This window comes from Anolis carolinensis, chromosome 1 (genome assembly GCF_035594765.1).
Source record: "Anolis carolinensis isolate JA03-04 chromosome 1, rAnoCar3.1.pri, whole genome shotgun sequence".
NCBI classification, from domain to species: Eukaryota; Metazoa; Chordata; class Lepidosauria; order Squamata; family Dactyloidae; genus Anolis; species Anolis carolinensis.
This window is the reverse complement of record NC_085841.1, coordinates 340,779,596-340,802,800: the sequence shown is the minus strand read 5'-3', so window position 1 is coordinate 340,802,800 and position 23,205 is coordinate 340,779,596. Positions and strand designations below refer to the sequence as shown.

Below are 23,205 nucleotides of genomic sequence, written 5' to 3'. Positions count from 1 at the left end.
TAAATAAGTTTCTTACAAACTAGCAGTGCAAGAAAAGGAATTCAAATCTCCTGGCACTGCTGTGCCAGCACATTCTATGTGTGAAAATGTTTTAATGCAAATGTATACTATAATCCCAGAATGGTTCAGAATGTGTGCAAGAAAAGAGAATAATCCAAATTGAATAGTATAATTACAAACGACATACAAGTAGTCGCCACATTATGAACAAAGTAGATTCTGTATGTTCGTTTTTAAATGGAGTGTGTAAGTTGGAACAGGTACAATTTTTAAAATGTACCTCAAGCTATGTTTTTGTTTTTCTTTTAGATGGCTTAGGGAAGGATAACATTTGTTTTGCTGTCTGTACCCCTGTTCAAAAGATTTTACTTCACTTTCTGCCCTTGTGACAATTGGATTTTGAAAACATTGGGTTTTCATGGAAACAAGAATTGGTCATAAAACTTCAGTAGATACCTTTTCTCCATGATAACTCTTCCAAGGGTGAATTTCCCTTCCTAGGGGTAGATTTCCTCCCACTTCCTGCTGTCTCAGGGACAGGAAGTGAGATTAAATCTTTCTAATGAGGATACAGACAGCAGTAAAAATCTCACAGTGGCCCTAATCCCACAACATACTTACCAAAATTTAAAAAATGAAATTTTCATGGAGCTCTACTTTAACTGCAACTTGGACATATGTTTGTCTTAAAATATTTATTTTTTCCTGTGCATGTAAAGGCTTAAACATTTTCAAATACTGCAAAAGTCCCAGTATGTTCCTGGCTGGTGCACCCACTCTCAGGCTCACCTAGTGTCCCCTCCCCCCACACATTTGTAACTAGGAGTCGGATGTAAGTTGGTTGTTTGTAACTCAGGGACTGACTGTAATTGTCGTGGGAAAACAGTCTCGTGCAATAAAGCCCTAAGCATACTAAACAGCTGTTATGCAGCAGCAATAATGAGCAATACAGAAAGAGTATTCTGATGGAAAATCTCCCAGAACCAATGGCACCATAGTGAACATTTACTAGTACTGTATAGCAGGCAAGGCAAACCCTTTTTAGAATGTACTTAATAAATCCTTTTGGCTCTAGTTCTATCATTAATCTCAATACTATTTGTAATTGCCCTTTTCTTTTCCCCAATAGTTCACTGAATGCCTTTTGACTTCAGAGTTTCATCTTCTGGCCTTTTCTCTTGTTTCTTTTTAGATTGTCTCATCATAGGGTTTACATTGTAAAGAAATCTGAAATGGGGTTTACCAGGCCTCCATATTTGCTATGGTGCCATTGCCGTTGTCTCTTGAGAGATCTTACACTGGTGTCATCCCTCACAATTGCTGGTGCCCAGTAGCTGTTTGGTACATTTCATCTGTCTGCCCAGCAAAAGCTAGCACACCCTCTTGCCTAACATGAGCATGCATTTTATTTTGCAGCTACTGTAGCTGGAATGGCAGTGTCACCAGTTTTCTCATCTTTAAAATCCCCCATTTTGGAAAACATGGTGCCTGCTAGTTATGGTTGCAATCTTTCTGTTCTCAGTGCTCTAGTGTGAGACTGCTTCTGGGTTGCTTGTGTAGGTCAATTATATATTAACAAGAAAGGGGAAGACTTGGGAACGGGAAAGAGGAAAAATGATGCTGCCTCATTCCAGTTGATTTGATGACAAAGTGAAGTTGGCTGTAGGTCAGGTTTTCTTCTTATAAATTAGACACATCCATATTAGTGTCAAAAGTTGAATGCATGTTTTTGTGCAATCTGTGTTTTGATTTTTTAAAAATATATTCATCCCCAGCTGTTCACATATTTAAAGCAACGGATGTAGAGAAAACAGTGGTGATTCCAGGAATGAGCAGTTTCTTAATTACTCAAGTTTTGAGTCAAACTCAAGCTTTAGGAAATGCAGTTATGCCTAATCAAGTGATTGTAAACCGTGGTATTCCACCCGAGCAATGGTTTTTGTATGATTTTGGCACTACGAATGGAAGAAAATGGAGAATTATTGTTGACATATGTAGATATACAATTCAACAGTTTGATGATTTACCTCTCCATGCAATTGAATACTTGGATATTGGATCACAACTACAGTTTTCATTCCGAGTAACCCCAGTTAATGTAGGTAAGGTATTCAATTTCTTTCTTTCTACCATCATTACTCTTTATGAAATAGACGTACCGGTCTTTTATACTATGTAAAGAAAAACTCTTTTTGTACTCTTCTTGTACCTTCAGTGAAAATGCTCACTGTTAATGGTCAAAAGTCAGATGCCAATTAGACAGCAAAATAGAGTTTATTAAAGCAACAGTCCAAAAAATAGCTCAACAAACTAAAAAGACTTAAAACACTTAACTTTCAGTGTTATTAAGTAGAACAAGCGGGTAAAACCCCAAAAAACAAGAACTGGCAAATAATCCGGATGAGCCAGAGATATAATCCGGGTTAAACTTAAAGTTCTAGAACTTGACACAAAAGTTCACAATGGGATGAAAAACGGAGGCATGAACTAAAGCAAGCAGTATTGAAGCCCACAAACCTTTCCCAAAACTCAAAAGTACAAAAGGAGTTCAAAACAAACAAACGCCCAAACTGAGCTAGAGAACTCCCAGTTGAGAGCAGCAAAGCCAGCGAAACAGTGAGACGCTGGCGAGCTCGCAGCAACCGCTGCTGGAACATACACCAAACCAAGAGTTAAAGGAGCAGAGCGGGAAAGCGTTGTCAGGCCGGTCCGAAGTCGGGATAAACCAGCAGCGCCAAGCTGCTGCAGAAGCAAACGCCAGGCCAGGGCGAACAGCAGCTAATACAAAATAGTAATAACAGTGCAGTCCGGGAAAACCCACACAATTCCAGCCCTCCGTTGCAGAATAACCCAGATTAAACTTACATCCTTTGCAAAGTCCCAGTCCAGTCTTCAGTAACACACAAAGGAAACCCAATGGCGCCCAGCAACACCTTGCCACACGCAAGGTATAATGGCCAAACAACCGAAAATATACCCAGGTCTCCCTGGGCGTCCAAACTATTCACGCCCAAAGAGCAGGTGTCTCAACTTCTTAATCTGAATCAGAACTCCACACAGCCAATGCCCTTGGGTCAGGTGTTCCGAATTCCTCATCAGAATCCCAATCATCCTGCCCATGCCCAGCTCTATCCACACCTGTGGACCCCCTCTCACTCCTCCAAGCAGACCAGGTGGGATCTGCTTCTGAAGACACCCAAGCTTCCCCAGCATCAGCAGTATCCATGGGCCCTGATTCGTCTCCAAGCATCTCCGGTGCCCGTGCCCAGTCCGTGCCCGATTCCTCCGTTAACACCTGTTCCCCAGCATCCATTTCCACCTCAGGATCCCCACATGAATCCTCCTCAGAAGACTCCCCATCAGTCTCCCTGACCCTTTTCCTAAACAAATCCTCCAACGAGCCCTCCTCGCGAGGGTTTTTCCTTCCTCTCCTGATCCCACCACTATCATTCACAGTCTCCGAAGGCGCATTCACAAAATTTAGCTATATATAAAATACAGCCAAATGTATTTTTCAACTACATGTATGTACCTAACAAAACCTATAGAGACAATATACAGTATTTGTTCATATACTTAATCATTACAAGCCCAATATGGTTGTGCAGATGTTAGTGGCAATATATCTTATAGCATCCATGACCTGATGCTAGTCCCCTGCATCTTAAAAAAATTATGACACTCAACAGTGCCAAAAATGCATTTGTATGTACACATTGCCCAGTTCCAGTTAGCAGGCTTGTAATTATATTTTGAAATATCAAATTCATACACAAACACATCCTCTTTTTTCCAGCAAGAGTGGAACAAGACAGTTTCCCTTAGAGCAGTGGTTCTCAACCTGTGGGTCCCCAGATGTTTTGGCCTTCAACTCCCAGAAATTCTAACAGCTGGTAAACTGGCTGGGGTTTCTGGGAGTTGTAGGCCAAAACACCTGGGGACCCACAGGTTGAGAGCCTTAGAGTATGAAAATCGAATAAGGAAAAACAGTTTCATTCAATAGCCCTTGAAGTGAGTCAGCAACTAACTGCTTAAACATTTTGCAAGGAAGGTCACATTAGCCATCAACCCAGTAGTTGTTCACATGTTACGGGGGGTATAATGTGTATACTTTTGCTTCAGTCTTCTGAGATTAGCTGTTCTTTATGAATTCTCAATAATAATTGGGGGGTCCTATTAAAAATAGCTTAAATGTCTTTCTTTATAAATCCAACAACTTTCAAATATCTGACTGCTTGTTCAACCAAACTATCAATCCTTTACTTTCTATGTGCAATAACCTATCTCACTCAAAATGTGGTTCCTCAATGATTTCCCAGTGTATTGAGCAGTTTGGGGGCATATATGGCCTCTTAGTTCTATTGACAGAAGGAGTACCACCAGGAAAACCTCACTATTTGATTCTGATCAGATATTTTATAGCAAGTAGATATCATATCACCATCCAGGTTGCAGTTATATCCAACCACATAAACATGAGTTTATCATCCATATAGCATTTTAATATGCATTCCTATACCGGTAAATATTTAACTATTTTTGTTCTGATTGTACTCCCAGAATATATTTTTCTTGTGCAGTGTTTTTCCAAAATAATGGGGGGGGGGGGGGGAGAAAGAGAGGAAATAAGCACTATCTTCATTGTCTTGTTTCACAGCCTATCAGGTATTCCATAGACAACTAATGAGAGTAGTAGTTGGAAGGCCAACTCTTCTGGATGTGGATACAACAGATTACTGGGACGACAGTGATAGTTATGTAATTCATATCACTGTTCAGAGTAGATTTTTCGAACAGGTAATACATACCAAACCTTTTCTAGATGTCTTGATATAATATAAATATGTGTAACATCCCAGCACGCTGACCCAGACTAATTTTCTGTAACAAAATTCTAGAAATTGTAGGTTGGTAAGTTATGTTGGTGATCTGTAGTTATTTCCCTCCCAAAAGAAACCACCGATTAAGGCATAAAATTACATGGTTTCAGTCTCCCATTTCTGCACCATTACTGACTAAATAATTCTGCTTAGCCAGATGGATCCTTTTCAAGGTAATTCCCTTCTCCATGGACCTCATCAAATTTAGTGGGGGAAAGCGAAGGAAACTGTGTTACCTCGTTCCATCTTTCCCTGTCTTGTGGAATGGCCAGCCACCCCATGTCCTTTTTGCATCTCACCCTATCTTTGTCCCTGCTTTCCTCCTCATTCTTCATTAAGTAGTTGCGTAACACCCAACTCCTGAAGACCGTATTCATGTTCTGTTTCCATGTGCTGCGAAAATGGAGCCCCATGGAGTCCCACTGGAAGTGCCCTTATGTCATCTGATGGCTTCCGTGGGGCTCCCGTTTCTGCAGAGCAGAAGACCATCTGATGAAATCTTTTGCTTCATGCGCAACTCTAAAGGTACTCATTTGTTACTCGTTCACATGGATATGCACAACCTCCAATGAAGAGCAGGTTCATTATTTTGTCAGGTGCTATTTTGTATAGATACAAAACTCAGCTTCCTCTTCACTTTTGTCATAGGAAGTGATAGATGCTCTTAGTTTTCATGCAGTTGGGTGGTCTAGTAACTGTGTGGAAATTTTGTGCCCTTTTGAGTATGCATAGTTGATGGTAGGTGGGGCTCCTGTAAAAAATATAATCAATAGGAAAAAGCATTGTACAGATTCAGGATTAGTTTGTGTTATTGTGTGAATATCTATGGAAAAAACAACACTTATATATATATATATATATATATATATATATATATATATATATATATAAAACCCTTTCTTATTCAACTGATACCACTGAGACCTTTTCACAGCTAAATTGATTTGGATTTGGGAATGTTGTCTTGTCATGTAGTAGTGCAGTAGACAAATGATGTTATATTCACATTGATGGGATATTTGTGAAATAACATGTTTTGAATGATCCCAAAGAAATGCAGTATCTGGAACGTTCCTTGATATATATATTTAATATATACGATGTGGTCAAACCAGAATTAAAGTATTGTTTTAATGTCCATAATTCCATGGAGAAAGCTGTGTAGTGGTGGGCGGGGGAGAGGGGGAGGGAAAGCTAATTCTTCATTTGGAAATAACTTAATTTTATGCTTTTAATCAATATCCCTAGGGTAAAACCTCAATCGCTGTGATAATTAGGTATGCATCCCTTATTTGTGATGTCACAACTATAGTCTTAACCATGAAGAATTCCTGCTCCTATCTTAAAACAATGCATTACATTCTCCCTGTTGAAATCTCTGAAGAGGATTGGCTGTCTAATGGATCTGTTTATAAGCACAATACCACAGAAGGGTCTAAATTTTTAAAGAGCTTGCCGGTAAGGATCCTGAACTTTGTATGTCAGATGGTTCGTTTCATTGCTGATCTTTCCTAAAAGCTCTAGAAGGCAAAGGGTAAAGATGGATCAATGTAATATGCCACCACAGAATGCATAATTTCAAGACCAAGTCAACAAGAGTCCAGCTAACATAAGTGTGATTTCTAAAATAGATATTATTATTATTATTATTATTATTATTATTATTATTATTATTATTATTATTTGAAACACAACAAGATGAGTCCACAGCAGACACTCTGCTGGCTGTTGTATTGGATCACACGTTGGACACTTCCCAAGTGTCTAGGACTGCGTGATGTATCGGCGAATAATGCGAGCAGATCTCCATAAGGTGGCCTTCTGCAGCTGGCAGGTGGGAATTTTGTCAGTGCCGATTGTGTTTAAGTATAGGCCAAGGTCTTTAGGCACTGCACCCAGTGTGCCGATCACCACTGGGACCACCTTGACTGGCTTGTGCCAGAGTCTTTGCAATTCGATCTTTAAATCCTCACATCGTGTCAGATTATTATTATTATTATTATTATTATTATTATTATTATTATTATTATTACTAGCTGTGCCTGGCCACGCGTTGCTGTGGCGAAGTCTGGTGGTATGGGAAAGAAAGTATTGAGGAATTGGTGGTAGTTAAGGTCAAGGGTAAAGGTTTTCCCCAGACATTAAGTCCAGTCGTGTCTTACTCTGGGGGTTGGTGCTCATCTCCATTTCTAAGCCGAAGAGCCGGCGTTGTCCGTAGACTCCTCCAAGGTCATGTGGGATGACTGCATGGAGCGGCGTTACCTTCCCGCCGGAGCAGTACCTATTGATGCACTCACATTTGCATGTTTTTGAACTTCTGGGTTGGCAGAAGCTGGGGATAACAGTGGGGGCTCTCTCCGCTCCCCCAATTCAAACCTGCGGCCTTTCGGTCCAGAAGTTCAGCAGCTCAGCGCTTTAACACACTGTGCCATCAGGGGATATTATTTCCTAAAGGTTGTGAATATACAATATTTCTGATTGGTTTTTTTTTTGTCTGTTGGAGGCAAGTATGAATGCTGCAATTAGGAAAAATGATTAGGATGTAATGGCCTTGCAGCTCTAAAGCCTGGCTGTTTCCTCCCTGAGTGATTTTTTTGTTGGGAGGTGTTAGCTGGCCCTGATTGTTTCCTGTCTGGAATTCCCTTGTTTTCAGAGTGGCGTTGTTTGCGATATTTTATGTGCTTCTACTGTCTGTGGCCCTGAGAAAACAGGATTTGCCAGACTTTGATGATGGGAATACTTTGTTGGGAGGTGTTAGCTGGCCCTGATTGTTTCCTGTGTGGAATTCCCCTGTTTATTTACTGTCCTGGTTTTAGAGATTTATGAATTTAGCACCAAAATATCACGATATATTGAAAGCATTGACTACAAAAATGCGTTGGATAATCCAGAACATTGGATAAGTGAGTGTTGGATAAGTGAGACTCTACTGTAATTACTACATAGCATTACTGCGTATGGAACTACTTTTTCTGTCAAATTTGTTGTATAATATTATGTTTTAGTGCTTAATTTGTATAACGATTACCTAATTTGATGTTTAATTGGCTTTTCCTGAATCCCTTCTTATTATCCAACATGTTCACTTATCCTGCCAGCCTGTTTACGTTGGATAAGTGAGACTCTACTGTATATTTCTAATCTTATATTATCTGCTTAGAACTGGATTATATGAGGCCCCTTCTTCACAGCTGTATAAAATGCACACTGAAGTGGATTATATGGCAGTGTGGACTCAAGATAATCCAGTGCAAAGCAGATAATATAAGATTATAAATGGGTTATATAGCTGTGTGAAAGGGCCTTGAGTTTACACTGCCATATAATCCAGTGCAAATCTGATAATCTGTGGAAGAAGCCTAAATGAGGCCTAAATCTGCCTGTCCCCTAACTGAAACCTGGCTGTCCCTTGCAACCAAGTGGGCAGAGATTAGCCCTCTAAACTGGCAGCAATTTGATAAAAAAAATATTGCTCTCCCTCTAATTAGGACTTTATTTTTCTTTTCTTTTTGTTGTATCAACCTTGAGGCGTGGATGATGGGTTGTGTTGTCAAATTTTGAGGTTGGGGGGCCTGTACTTTTGTTGTTTTGTAAGTCGCCATGATGCCATCACTCTTTTATATATATAGATTGTATGACACAGCAAACAAGATAGATATGCTGAATTTCGTATCACAAAGTCACAAGTCGAACACTTCCCAAGTGTCTAGGACTGTGTGATGTATTTTCGGATGATGTGCGCAGATCCCAGTAGGGTTGTTGTTGTTGTTGTTGTTGTTGTTGTTGTTGTTGTTATTATTATTATTATTATTATTATTATTATTATTATTATTATTATTATTAGTGTGACACAGCAAACAAGATAGATATGCTGGATTTCGTTTCACAAAATCACAAATCAAACACTTCCCAAGTGTCTAGGACTTTGTGATGTATTTTCGGATGATGCATGCAGATCTCAGTAGGGTGGCCTTTTGCAGTTGGCAGATTGTGATTTTGTCAATGTCTGTTGTTTCCAAATGCCAGCTGAGATCTTTTGGCACGGCACCCAATGTGCCAATCACCACCGGGACCACCTGCACTGGTTTCTGCCAGAGTCTTTGAAGTTCAATCTTGAGGTCCTGATAGCGGCAGTTGGCAGATCGTAATTTTGTCTATTATTATTATTATTATTATTATTATTATTATTATTATTATTGACACAACGATGTTGTATGACACAGCAAACAAGATAGACATGCTGGATTTCGTTTCACAAAACCACAAGTCAAACACTTCCCAAGTGTCTAGGACTGTGTGATGTATTTTCGGATGATGCGTGCAGATCCCAGCAGGGTGGCCTTTTGCAGTTGGCAGATCGTAATTTTGTCAATGTCTATTGTTTCCAAATGCCGGCTGAGATCTTTTGGCACGGCACCCAATGTGCCCATCACCACCGGGACCACCTGCACTGGTATCTGCCAGAGTCTTTGAAGTTCAATCTTGAGGTCCTGATAGCGGCTGAGTTTTTCCTGTTGTTTTTCATCAATGCGACTGTCACCTGGGATGGCGACATCAATTATCCAAACCTTTTTCTTTTCCACAACTGTGATGTCTGGTGTGTTGTGTTCCAGAACTTTGTCAGTCTGGATTCGGAAGTCCCACAGTATCTTTGCGTGTTCATTTTCCACGACCTTTGCTGGTTTGTGATCCCACCAGTTCTTTGCTGCTGGCAGGTGGTACTTGATGCATAAGTTCCAATGGATCATTTGGGCCACACAGTTGTGCCTCTGTTTGTAGTCTGTCTGTGCAATTTTCTTACAGCAGCTGAGGAGATGATCAATGGTTTCGTCAGCTTCCTTGCACAGTCTGCATTTTGGGTCATCAGCTGATTTTTCGATCTTGGCCTTAATTGCCTTTGTTCTGATGGCTTGCTCCTGGGCTGCAAGGATCAGGCCTTCTGTCTCCTTCTTCAGGGTCCCATTCGTGAGCCAGAGCCAGGTCTTCTCCTTGTCAGCTTTTCCTTCAATTTTGTCAAGGAACTTTCCATGCAATGTTTTGTTGTGCCAGCTGTCAGCTCTAGTTTGTAGTGTGGCTTTCTTGTACTGGTTTTTTGTCTGCTGTGCTTTGAGGAGCTTCTGATTTTTGACTTCAATCAAAGCAGGTTCTTCCCTTTGCTTTACATATTCTGCCAGGGCATGTTCTTCTTCTTTGACTGCTTGTTTTACTTGTAAGAGTCCTCTTCCCCCTGATCTTCTAGGCAGATATAGCCGGTCAACATCACTGCGAGGGTGCAGTGAGTGATGAATGGTCATGAGTTTTCTTGTTTTTCTGTCCAAATTGTCCAGTTCCATCTGTGTCCAGTTTATAATGCCAGCAGTATATCTTATGACAGGCATGGCCCAGGTGTTTATGGCCTTGATGGTGTTGCCTCCATTGAGCTTGCTTTTGAGAATTTTTCTGACCCTTTGTGTGTATTCTTTACTGACCACAGTCTTCACATGTTCATGCTTGATGTTGTCCAGCTGTAATATGCCCAGATATTTATAGGCCTCTGGCTGGTGACACTTTATTGTTTGGCCATTAGGCATATTTATGCCCTCACTTTCAATGATTTTCCCCTTCTTCAATGCCACTGTCGAACATTTGTCCAAACCAAACTCCATGCTGATATCAGTGCTAAATATTCGGACAGTGTTAGTTAGAGACTGGATTTCAGTTTCCGTTTTCCCATACAGCTTCAGGTCATCCATGTACATCAGATGCGAAATTTTGTGAGAATTCTTAGATGTTTGGTAGCCGAGATTTGTTTTTTGTAAGATTGTTGACAGAGGGATCATGGCAATAATGAAAAGCAGAGGGGACAATGAGTCTCCCTGGAAAATTCCTCTCCTGATGTTGACAAGTCCATAGCTTTCATTTCCAACAAACAGTTCAGTTTTCCAGTGCTCCATCATGTTTTCAATGAAGGTGCCAACGTTTTTACTAATCCCGATGGCGTCCAGGCACTTGATGATCCAGCTGTGTGGGAGTGAGTCAAAGGCCTTTTTGTAGTCAATCCACGTCATGTGAAGATTAGCTTTTCGGCTTTTACAGTTCTCCAGAATCATTTTGTCAATCAATAACTGGTCTTTTGTGCCCCTGCTTTTCCGTTTGTTGCCTTTCTGTTCATCTGGCAAGATGTTTTTTTCTTCAAGATAGTCTTGAATTCTGTCAGCTATGATGCCAGTCAGTAGTTTAAACATAGTGGGCAGACACGTTATTGGCCTGTAGTTTCCTGGTGCTGCTCCTTTTGCTGGATCCTTTTGTATCAGGTAAGTTCTTCCAGTTGTTAGCCATTCACTGATACTTCCTTTCTGCAGCATCTCATTGAATTGTTGGGCCATTTTTCCATGTAAACTAATCAGATGTTTGAGCCAAAATCCATGAAGTTGATCACTACCAGGCGATGTCCAGTTCTTGACTTTTTGCACTCGTTTGCTGATCATTTCAGTTGTTATTTCCATCTGTTCCATTTTGTTCTGTGAGAATTTTCCTTCAAACTCCTTTATCCACCCAGCGTTTTTGTTGTAGTTCTTATTATTTTCCCAAAGCTCTTTCCAGAACTTCGTTGTTGCAGTTTTCTCTGGCTTTATGGTTACTGTGTCTGTTGTTTGGTTCAGACTCTGGTAGAACCGTCTTTGGTCTGATTGAAACAGTTGATTTTGTCTGTACTGGATGATTCTGGCTTCATATCTTTCAATTTTTCTGGCTGTTGCTGTAATTTGTTCTTTCACAATTTCCAAAGCTTCTTCAATTTTTCTAGCGTTCAGCCAGTACTTTCGGATCAGGTATTGCTTGATTTTGTCATTCTTCAGTTTCTTCTCTTTCATATTTTTCAGGTTACTTGCATCTGATCTAAGCTTTTTGATTTTCAACTCTAGCCTGACCTTCCACTTTGGTTTTCCAGTCGATTTTCTTTGGGGCTGCCTTGGTTGTAGGAGCCCAAGCTCTTCTGTTACTATCACTGCTGCACTGTAGGCATACTGGTTTGTTTGTTCAATTGATGTTATTTGGACAGTGGAGAGTGCTGCATTCACATCTTTCATGAGAGGCGCCAGGTGTCTCTTGGGCACTGTTTTTAGAGTTGGGAGCCGCTGTCTTATTGCATTTGCTGCAGCATGAGCCATGATCTTATCCTTGAGCTCTTGTTGTCTTGCTGTCAAGGTTCCTGGTGGTTCAACAGGTGTTTCAAGTGCTGGTTCATCAAATTCTTGCAAAAGCTCCACACTTTCTTCTGGTTCAATCTGTTCCACCATTCCAAGTGTTGCTGGAGTCTCTGCTGCTGTCTGTGCTGTGGTCTGATGGTAATTTGCTTTGCAGATTTTCTGGATTTCTTCGAGTTCAACTTCACTGAACACTTTGTTTCTGATTATGAATCTTCGTTGGTCAGCCAGTCGGGGTTCTGTTATCTGTGAGTCAGGGTACTCTTGTTTCCATAGCTGATGCATCCTTTTTTGGTAGCCGCGCTTTTCAGGTTCAGAGTTGTAATAGCATTTCATGACTGTGCGGTTTTCTGGCATTGTATATTTCTGCCGCTTCTGTGACTGTTCATTTGGATTTTGATGATTCCGTAGCCCACTTGTCGATGGATGTCCAGAATCAGCAGCATCCACCGCGGTCCTTTTTATCCTGGGCGACGACCGAGCCAGTATAGACTTCGTTTTGGTTTGATTCTCCATATGCTAATGGGTTAGGTGCACTTGGTTGCATTCCTCCGCTGAGGCCTCTCTGGCTTGGTTGGACCTGCCGGTAGTTACACTACCGCCAGCACAGCCCTCAGCATCCTCGGAATGGCTAAGCCCCCCTCACGGCAGATGCATCACCATGCCTTTAGTTTCTCTAGTACATTTCATTTATTTGTTTGTTTTAACAAAACCCAGAAAAGATGACAAAGATATACATAAATAGATTTATTTATTTTTTAATTAGATAAATTACAAAGATACAAATCTAGTGATCTGTATTTTTGCATTATGAAGTTCATAATGTCAAATCAGTGATAGTATTTTCCAAACTTCAGATTGTGGAGGCACATTTATTGTTTCCCTTGTTGTTTGTTTTTTACTTAAATAGCTACTGATTATAAAAGCGTAGGAAATATTATCCAAACTCAATGACTGTTTGAGATTCTACATGAATTATTTATCTGTTTGTGCCTCCTGACTGGAAGAAAGGTTGTTTTCAAGAAAAAGTTGCAGGGTATTTATTCATAGGTATTTTTGCCTCACTATATCCTGTTCTTGGTGGTATGGGGATACCAAGTCACCTTGTCTGTCTCCTGAGAAATCTGTATAAAGACCAAGTAGCCACAGCCAGAACAGATCACGGAACAACAGACTGGTTCAAGATTGGGAAAGGAGTATGGCAGGGCTGCATACTTTTACCATCCCTATTCAACTTCTACGCAGAACACATCTTGCGACATGTGGGGCTTGAGGAATCCAAGGCCGGAGTTAAAATTGCTGGAAGAAACATTAACAAACTTAGGTATGCAGATGATACCACTCTGATGGCCGAAAGTGAGGAAGAGCTGAGGAGCCTTATCACCAAGGTGAAAGAAGAAAGTGCAAAAGCTGGGTTGCAGTTAAACGTCAAGAAAACCAAGATCATGGCAACCATACCTATTGATAACTGGCAAATAGAGGGAGAAAACGTGGAGGCAGTGACAGATGCAGATTGCAGCCAGAAAATCAGAAGACGTTTACTTCTTGGGAGGAGAGCAATGGCCAACCTTGACAAAACAGTGAAGAGCAGAGACATCACACTGGCAACGAAGGTCCGCATAGTCAAAGCAATGGTATTCCCCATAGTAACCTATGGATGCGAGAGCTGCACCATAAGGAAGGCTGAGCGAAGAAAGATAGACGCTTTTGAACTCTGGTGCTGGAGGAAAATCCTGAGAGTGCCTTAGACCGCAAGAAGATCCAACCAGTCCATCCTCCAGAAAATAATGCCCGGCTGCTCACTGGAGGGAAGGATATTAGAGGCAAAGCTGAAGTATTTTGGCCACATCATGAGGAGACAGGAAAGCTTGGAAAAGATCACAATGATGGGGAAATATGGTAGGAAAAAGGAAGAGAGGCCGACCAAGGGCAAGATGGATGGACGGTATCCTTGACGTGACTGGCTTGACCTTGAAGGAACTGGGGGCGGTGACGGCCGATAGGGAGCTCTGGCATGGACTAGTCCATGCGGTCATGAAGAGTCAGAGATGACTAAACGACTGAGCAGCAGCATATCCTTTAATAGAGAACTATTGTGGTGTGATTGGATTACACTCTGGAGGCTAGGATTTGAATCCTCAGTGATAATGGAAACCTTCAGTTTTGATTTTCTCTCAATGTTGATCATACTTCCATTTCGACATAGTGGCTCCTAGCATCACACCCATTCTTTTCTACCCCAACCCCATGCATTACAGCTTTCAGAAAATATTGCTTTATTATAAGTATTTTATGCCACTATTTAATTATATTCATAACATAGTTTGCAAAAAGAATAGAAAAGAGTTTATCACAGCAAACTGTAGAGCTTGTGGCAAAATTAGAAACTGACTCTTATTGTGGCAATGGGAATTCTTCTATGCTCTGCTGTAACCCAGACAAATTTGCAGGTTTTGCTTTTTAGGTGATAATAAGATAATAAGAATATCCCAGATGTGGCATGTGAAATATATTCTATGACTGTAAGTAAACTCTGGCAGACATTTTAAGCACTAGTTTAATAAGAGTAATTTTGCTAAAATCAATTAATATAAAGTTAGGAAAATGTTATTGAGCAGAGTATCAGTAATTTTTTTCAATCGGTGTTCCCTTTCATATAGGTGAACTACAGACCACCTTCTGTCCTGGGAATAGCTGTTCCACTCACAGAAAATTTTTATAATGTTGACCCCAGCAAGCCCAGAATGAGAGACTATTTTTCAGGATCAAAAGTAAGTAAGAATAACTACTGCTGTAAAGCATTTGATTGCATGCATTTAAAAAAGATTGTCCTATAAAACTTTTTTTTCATACATTCTTATTGTATACTTATGCACAATCAAAATTATGTAGTCAAAAGAGATCTCATAAAAATAATAATGTTGTCATTATCTACCATATGTTATTTCTGTGCGACCCAAAGTTTTGCATGCATGCTGTCCTAATATAATTTGGCTCAAAACCTATTCAACCTGCTCTCATCTTCTACAGGCTTTACCTCTGTTGGGCTTCCATGTGTAAAATGTTATATGTATTCATACAAATCTTCAAGGGACATCACAGAATGCCTGCCCAGATAGTCATGGTTTAATAATCTATTGGCCACTCCATATAATTATCTGTACCTTGTAGTACTGGGATATAGATTAGGGCATACTTTGAAACATATGTACATAATTTGAAACTACTGTTTGGATCAGAGGCCAAATCATGTTTAGCTTGAGTATTAGTTTAAATCATTTATTGTTTTACTGTTATTTCTATTGTGTAAACAAAACAGAAAATTCCCTTGTGTATTTATTCTTTATTCTTAATTTTCTGAATAATGACAGAAATTGAAATACACTGATTTTGCATATATTCCCCACAGGCTACTGGAAAGTACAAGCAATGTGCTAACAAGACAAATCGAGCAGGTTGTAAATGTACTTCAAATATGAAGGTGTCATTTTCTGTAGCCTTTTCAGATTGTAAAGAGAAGGTAAGAACGACATTTATAAAATTATGTAATTTTAAAAAATAACAATTACCATACTCAACTATAATAAACAGTGACATTTGGTGAATAAAAATGGTGTTCACCTGTTGTCAGAGAGATAGAAAGATTGGTTCCATGCACACTTACCTGAGGTGAGAATTTTATAAAAGGGATCCCACAATCAAGAAGTATTGCCTCATGCTTTTTGGTAGGGAGGCTTAGGATTTTATCAGACCAGCAGGGGTAAAGCGGGCGACAGTGGGGGAAATTGTGAGGCAGCAGAGAGAACCATAAGGCTCACTTCCCTCCCGCTGTGGTCCATCCTTTGACTTCCCACATGGTCTCCCCATCTTTCCCCGCTTCCTCTTTGATTCCTCTTCTGTTCTTCAGTGAGGAATCAGGTGTACACCTGACCCCTCTGGGCTCTGCTGCCACAATGCTGCTGGCACGAAGCCCCACAGAGTCCTGCTGGAAATAGCCCTGCACCATGTGATGGGCTCCAGTGGACTCTGTGCTGGCAGTGGGGAGAAGATGCTCCTCTTGTTGCATCTGATGAGGTCTTTAGAGAGGGGCCTGCAAATATGATCTCAATACAGGGTCATATTGATATTGTCAGGACCATGGGTCATGAGGAGAAGGGGGAGGAGGAAGTGGTTTGCATCCCAGTAGCTGAAGAAGAGCCTATGGAGGAGGAACAACTGAATCTGCTTGAAAACGATACTACTATGCAGGAGCAGGTCTCTGGGGGGCAAGTAAGTTAGAGCAGAATGAAGATCTTCAGGAAGCAATCATTTCCTGTTGGAAGCAGTCGTTATTTTGGATGCTGTCAGTCAGTGATTTGGATTCCTGGATCTGCATTACGCTATGTGGAGCTTTGGTGAGCTGTGTTTTGACCTCAGACTGAATACTTGGGAAGTGTGTTTTGCCTGCTACTGCTACCTTTTGTGTATGACCTTGGATTGCTTTTGGATGTGTTTGTGAGCTGCCTGCATATTGAACTCGGACTGATCTCGGTATTCCCTGTTGCTTTAAAGATTAAAGAGACTCTTTCTGTGTCTGATTGCTTACACTGTTGAGTCATTGACTCAGTGTCCTTGACAGAAATGGAAGTTTTTAATATGTTTTTATTAAGTGTTTCTATACATGGAAGGAGTGAGAATAATGGTGGGTATAGGAAAGATAGAATGAGGGGGGAAAGGAGAAAGGGGAAAAAGAAGTTGGTTGTTTTTTTTAGGAGAGGCAAAAAAAGAAGAAAAAGAAGAAAAAAAAGGAAAAAAAAGAAAATATATATATTTAAAAAAAGTGTTTGCCTTCCAATTCATTCCTTTCAGGCATGTTTCATATCCATCTTATATAGTTTCCGCCTTCTATTTTTTATGTTTATAAGTATCATTATCTTACTGATTTGTCATATTGATTCTATATTTAATGGTGTTCATTGTTTCTCTAGGAAGTCCTTGACTCTTGACCAGTCTGTTATTTTATGACCTAATTTTATTCTTTCTGTCAGAATGTCCATTTGCATAATCTCAAGTACTTTAGTAGTCCATTCATATGTCTGGTATTTCTCTTTGTCTCCATTTTTTGGCTATGATAATTCTAGCGGCTGTGGTTAGATAAAAGAACAATTTCTCTTGGGTTTTGTCTAGTTGATGTCAGTGATACTCAGGAGGAAGTATTCTGGTTTCATTTTAATATTGAACTGGAGGATTTCTTCCATACTCTTCCTAACTTCTTCCCATAACTTCTGGATTTTCTTACATAACCACCACTGATGGAGGAACATACCTTTCGTTGTTTCACATCTCCAGCATTTGTTTGATACGTTCCTATAGAATTTGGCCAACTTCTCAGGGGTGAGATACCACCTGCGGAACATTTTAAGCCAGTTTTCTTTTAAGTTTATTGAAGCAGCATATTTTAGTTTTTTGTTCCACACATTTTCCCATTCCTAAAGTTTAATTGTCCTGTCAAGGTCTTTGGCCCATTGTATCATGCAAGATTTAGGACATCCGGTGAGCGCTCATGGTGACGGACATGGTTCCCCAGAGCTCTGGGAGAACCACTCGATGTTGTACCTAATTGGAGCCTTGGGCTCACCCTCTCCACGTGGATCAAAGCAGGAGAGGTCGCCAAGTCAGTAAGCTACCCGAAGACCCCAAAAAACCGTCTACCCCGCAAGAGTGGAGGGTCGAACGGGTCCGGGAGCCTGACGAAGCAAGGAACAACTCGTGAAGCAGAGGGCGGCTTTGTACAAGCCGGATGCCGCGCTCATCTCAATGAAGACAAAGAACGTTTAAACAAAAGAAGAAACTCCGGACAACAGGGGGACTCCGGAACAAGGAATGTAAGTTCCCAAATGGGATAACTGAATCTTCTTCTCCCAGTAAAAGAGATAAAAGAGATAAAAGAAATAGAAAAAGAAGGGGGAATCCGGTGGTTTCCCCCAGACTTAGTCCGTTTTATTTTAACGAAATTTAACGGGTTAAAACAAGGAGCCTGATGGCTGATTGATAAGCTCTGTTAATGAGCAACAAAGAATGAAAGTAAAAATTTTATTTGAAAGAACTGGGAAAAAAAAAACATTGAAATAGCGAAGGCGCCTCTCTTTACAACCCTCTCTATGAATGTCCGATATAGAGGGATTTGCTCAAACAAGTTATCCTGTAAGGTTTTGTGTTTTGGAAACACCGCCAAAGTTGGTAATTAGTGGCCAAATAACAACAACAAATAACGAAGTGGATCTATTAAGAAAGGAAATCCCCGTGAAGAGTTGTGGAGGTCTATACAGCAGCCCACCATAGCAAAGAACCAGTAAAGAATCTCTGACCTTGAAAAATGTTTGTTGTGTCTATGAAGTTCCAGCTATGAAGCTGAGTGAAAACTGGGGAGGAGTCCGTGGTTTGAGCCGGCTGCATTGCGCAAAAGGGGAACAAACAAACAAACAAACACCAACGAGTTTCTGTGGCGGACGGACGGAGAGGCCTAAAAGAGGGGATCCAATTGACCAGAGCCTTTAAGAGTACTTAAGAGAAGTAAGAAAATTCAAAAATAATCTGCAATAGAAGAAGATAACAAAGAGCAACTACTCGGACCGATCAAAAAGCTTGTTTACATGAAAGGAGAGAGAGCCCCCCCCAAAAAAGAGGCGCTAACACTACCACAGACCAACGCTCCAACAGATAAATAGAAGAGCACAGGATAAGGCGAGGAATCGTTTAATCAACTATATAAAACCTTAAAGCTGAATATTAAATCACTTATCTATTAGAAATAAAAACTAAATAACAACAAACAATAACGGTACAGAACTGAACTGATTTGAATATAGTGGCAATTTAATTACAGTGGTTCTACACAAATCTGGAGCAAATTAAAGGAATAAAGTTAAGGACTTCCGGTGGGGACATGGCGGCAGGATCACCTTCCTAAGAGCTCGCTCCGAGGAAGGAACCGCGTCGAGAGGTCGGTAGAGCCTATCGCTCCCCACCCCGGGCGGATCCCTCAAGGGAGGGAGATCGAGAGGGTCGGGAGACCTCCGCGTGTGGGAGCAAGCAATAAACTTGCAGCAACTGCCAGCCGAACCCCCACTTACAAGACAAGAGCGAAAGACAAGCTCGGTGACGGGCTGGGGAACTTAAGTTTCCTAAAGAATTTTAATCTGGAGTGGGAGGGTGAGCTGCCTCTTTACTAAACGAATTAGAGTAATACACAAATCAACAGAAATATTGTTATCAAAAATTTAACGGGCTAAAATACAATTCCCAGATATACAGATACCTTTACTCCCAAAATTTCTGTAAGGGGGGAGACCAACAGAACAGAAGAGAACAGAAGAGAAGAGAAGACATACCTTCCATATTGCCAGGATGACCTTGGCGACATATTGTTGAGTCTTCGGGGGAGGTTTAGGTAAACTATCATCATAAATATCCCCAGAACATAATCTCTAAGGGAAGTGACATACCCCGCGTGGGAGTCGAGCACGTCTGGAGTTAAGGGAAGAAGAAAGGACGGAGATAAGGCGGAAGCTGACATAAGAGGAAGTTGGGCAGCCGAAGCCTCAGGAGACATTGGGGTTGAGGGCAAACCCCGGACGGGGAAAAACAGCCCTAACTATCCAATCCAAATCAAACAGCTTAGAGGAGAAAAGATAAGCTGCAAGCCTGTGAGGCAGGTTTGTTGATAGAGGGCTGACTGAAGATCGAGGATTGAGATAAAGAAGACTGAAAGAATTAAGAGGACTAGGAATCATATTGGAACAGTCAGAAAACAACGAAGAAACAGTTAAATGAGATAGAAGGAGAATAAACTGGAAGTGATACTACAGATATACTTAATTTACCACGCAGGATTATTAGAAACTATATTAAATAAGTGCAAATCAAGGAATTATTATTATATATGAGAAAATCAAGGGGATATCAAATCAATTGCAATCTGAATTAGTTCTAACTTTATCTTGGGAAATAAAATTCTAATAAACTCTAACAAATTAAACCAAAATAAAGTATATACCTATATAAAGCATCAATATCAAATGTATATATACATGTACACCAAACATTAGATACACGGCAGAAATTAAGATCTAAGGAATCCAACCACCAAATTGTCTCCTTTTGAGCTGCAATAGGAAGAGATGACTACGTTTAAATTCAAAGGGGAAAAGGACAAGGAATACAAAGACGTCACGAGAAGAGGGTCAGTAGGGGCAGCGGAGGTGACAATGAAAGATCTATTAAGGGAGATACAGAAATTAGCCGAAAATCAGGAAACACATTACAAGGACCTACAAGGCCAGTTTTGTGAACAGTTTAACAAAATGAAAAAAGAAATTAAAGAGGAAATTGGTCAAATTAAGCAGGAGATTATGGAAGTGCATGGAGAAATAAAGCAGCTCAAGAGTGACAAAATAAAACTAGAGAAGGATCAGACACTACTTCAAAAAAAGGTGGACGACTTAGAAAAACAAAAAGAAAGTTTAGACCGGCTGGAAAGAAACCATGAAAGATGGCAACAAAACGAATTAGAGTATCAACTCAGATTGAGAAACCTCCAAGAGGGTGCAAAGGAAAGCACAAGACGGATAACCATTCAACTATTGGCAAATACACTTGAGTGTCCAGAGGAAGAAATGGATAAAGAGATTGATAGAGTTTACAGAATCTCCACAGAATATACAAAGAAACACAAGGTGGCTAGGGACATAATAGTCCACTTCTCAAGGAAGAATACTAGAGATGAAATCTTGCGAAGGAGCAATAATAATAATAATAATAACTTTATTTTTATACCCCGCCCCATCTCCCCGAAGGGACTCGGGGCGGCTTACATGGGGCCTTGCCCGATAAAACAATCAAATATCAAAACACAGCAATAAAACAGTTATCCAATAAAAATATCAATTACAGTAAAAACAATCGTTAAAATCAACATAAAACATACAATATTAACACTGGAGACTAATTCATAGAACCCAGGCAACGTGCAACATGTGCCGAAATGGGCCGAAATGGGGAAGGTAATTTCACAGTTAAAATGGACAAAGTGCAATATAGAATTGGCAAAACCTCAAGAATGGGGCTATTATAAAATGGGCAGATCGATCAGTCCAACACCAGATTAAGTATCAAAGGCCTTTTGAAAGAGCCAGGTTTTTAAGCTCCTACGGAAGGAGAGGAGGGTGGGGGCCTGCCTGATCTCTCTAGGAAGCGAGTTCCAAAGCTGGGGGGCCACGACGGAGAAGGCCCTCTCTCTCGTCCCCACCAACCGCGACTGCGAGGGTGGTGGGAGCGAGAGGAGGGCCTCCCCCGACGAGCGAAGAGAACGTGCGGGTTTGTAGGGGGAGATGCGGTCTCTAAGGTAGGTGGGTCCCAAACCGTTTAGGGCTTTGTAGGTGATAACCTGCACCTTGAATTGGGCCCGGAAAGTAAACGGCAGCCAATGGAGCTCCTTAAACAGAGGCGTTGAACGTGCCCTGTAATTCGCTCCAGTTAGAAGCCTGGCTGCCGATCGCTGTACTAGTTGTAATTTCCGGGCCGTCTTCAAAGGCAGCCCCACGTAGAGCGCATTGCAATAGTCCAGTCTAGAGGTAACTAAGGCATGGACCACCATGGTCAGATCAGACTTCTCGAGGTATGGTCGCAGCTGGCGCACAAGTTTTAGTTGTGCAAAGGCCCTCCCGGCCACGGCCGACACCTGATCCTCAAGCGTCAGCCCCGAATCCAGGAGGACCCCCAAGCTGCGGAATTGCGCCTTCAGGGGGAGTGCGAACCCGTCAAGCACAGGTTGCCACCCAATACCCTGATCGGCCGCACGACTGACCTGGAGGACCTCTGTCTTGTCAGGATGAAGTCTCAGTTTGTTCACCCTCATCCAGGCCAACACAGCGGCCAGGCACTGGTCCAGAATCCGAGGGGCTTCCTTGGAATTAGGTGGAAAGGAGTAGTAGAGTTGGGTGTCATCCGCGTACAAAAATCCGATTTGCTATAAAGGAACAAAAGTGGTGGTCCTTAAAGAATTCTCCCAAGTAACCCTAAATAAACGTAAAAAATATTATTTCCTAATGGAAGAACTCAAAAAACGACAAATTAGATTTCGTTGGGAAAAACGGGAGGGAATAATGACAACATATAAGGAGCAAAGATTTTGGCTCACTTCCGAAGAGAAGGCAAAAGTCTTCTATGAAATGCTAAAAAAAGAACCAGAACAAGAACATCCCAACACAACTCCCAGGAAAGGTGAGAAGAAGAAACGACCATGACCTGATTTAACCCCCGAAGATAACAAAGATACGGAAAAAGAAGAAAATACCGATCATGAATGAAAGACAATTAAAATGTTTCTCTTGGAATGTGAATGGCATGAATTCACCTAATAAAAGAAAAAGGTTATTCAATAAATTAAAGCGTGGTAATTGGGATATAATTGCCCTTCAAGAGACGCACATAGCTCATAAACATGTGGCGTATTTAACACAAAAAAAGATTGGTAAGGAATTTTACTCCTCCTACGAAGGAAAGAAAAGAGGGGTGGTATTGTATATAAACGAAAATTTACCCTCGGAATTTCAATTCAGAGACCAGGATGGTAGACAAATAGCAGCAAGGATAACAGTTGGAGACCAAAAATTTTTAATATGTAATATATACGCACCCAATGGCCCAAAAACAAAATTCATTACAAACTTGAAAGAAAATATAGCAAAAATGGAATATGATGATTTAATATTATTCGGAGATTTTAATGGTGTATTAGACAAGGGCTGGGACAAAAGACCTACAATTAGAGGATGGATGGAGATGTAGAAACCCCAAAGAAAAAATTTCACATTTTATTCCAATAGACATAAAATATGGTCTAGAATAGATATGGTATGGACTACAAAGAAAATGACAACTAAAATTCAGGATTTTAAAATATTACCGAGAGATTTTTCAGATCATTGCCCGTTGGAAATAATTATCAATCAAAGGAGATATCAAGGGAAAAGGAGATTAAATGAAAATTTGATTAAAAAGGAAGAAGACATCAAAAAATATAAATCATTAATAAAGGAATTTATAAGGTTTAATGATATAGAGGGAATGGAGCCCTCATTGATGTGGGATACATCGAAGGC

The 23,205-nt window shown here is 40.7% G+C and overlaps 1 protein-coding gene across 6 annotated transcripts in view; it reads left to right on the top strand.

The window, feature by feature from the left end:
* catsperb (cation channel sperm associated auxiliary subunit beta) overlaps window positions 1–23,205 on the top strand; it is a 116,934-nt gene that overhangs the window by 54,434 nt on the left and 39,295 nt on the right. For all 6 annotated transcript variants that reach the window (XM_062968134.1, XM_062968136.1, XM_062968138.1 and 3 more), the window contains 5 exons: window positions 1,776–2,102; window positions 4,658–4,797; window positions 6,129–6,338; window positions 14,725–14,835; window positions 15,474–15,584. In XM_062968134.1, coding sequence (XP_062824204.1) covers window positions 1,776–2,102; window positions 4,658–4,797; window positions 6,129–6,338; window positions 14,725–14,835; window positions 15,474–15,584 — 899 coding nt within the window. The remainder of the gene's footprint in view (window positions 1–1,775; window positions 2,103–4,657; window positions 4,798–6,128; window positions 6,339–14,724; window positions 14,836–15,473; window positions 15,585–23,205) is intronic.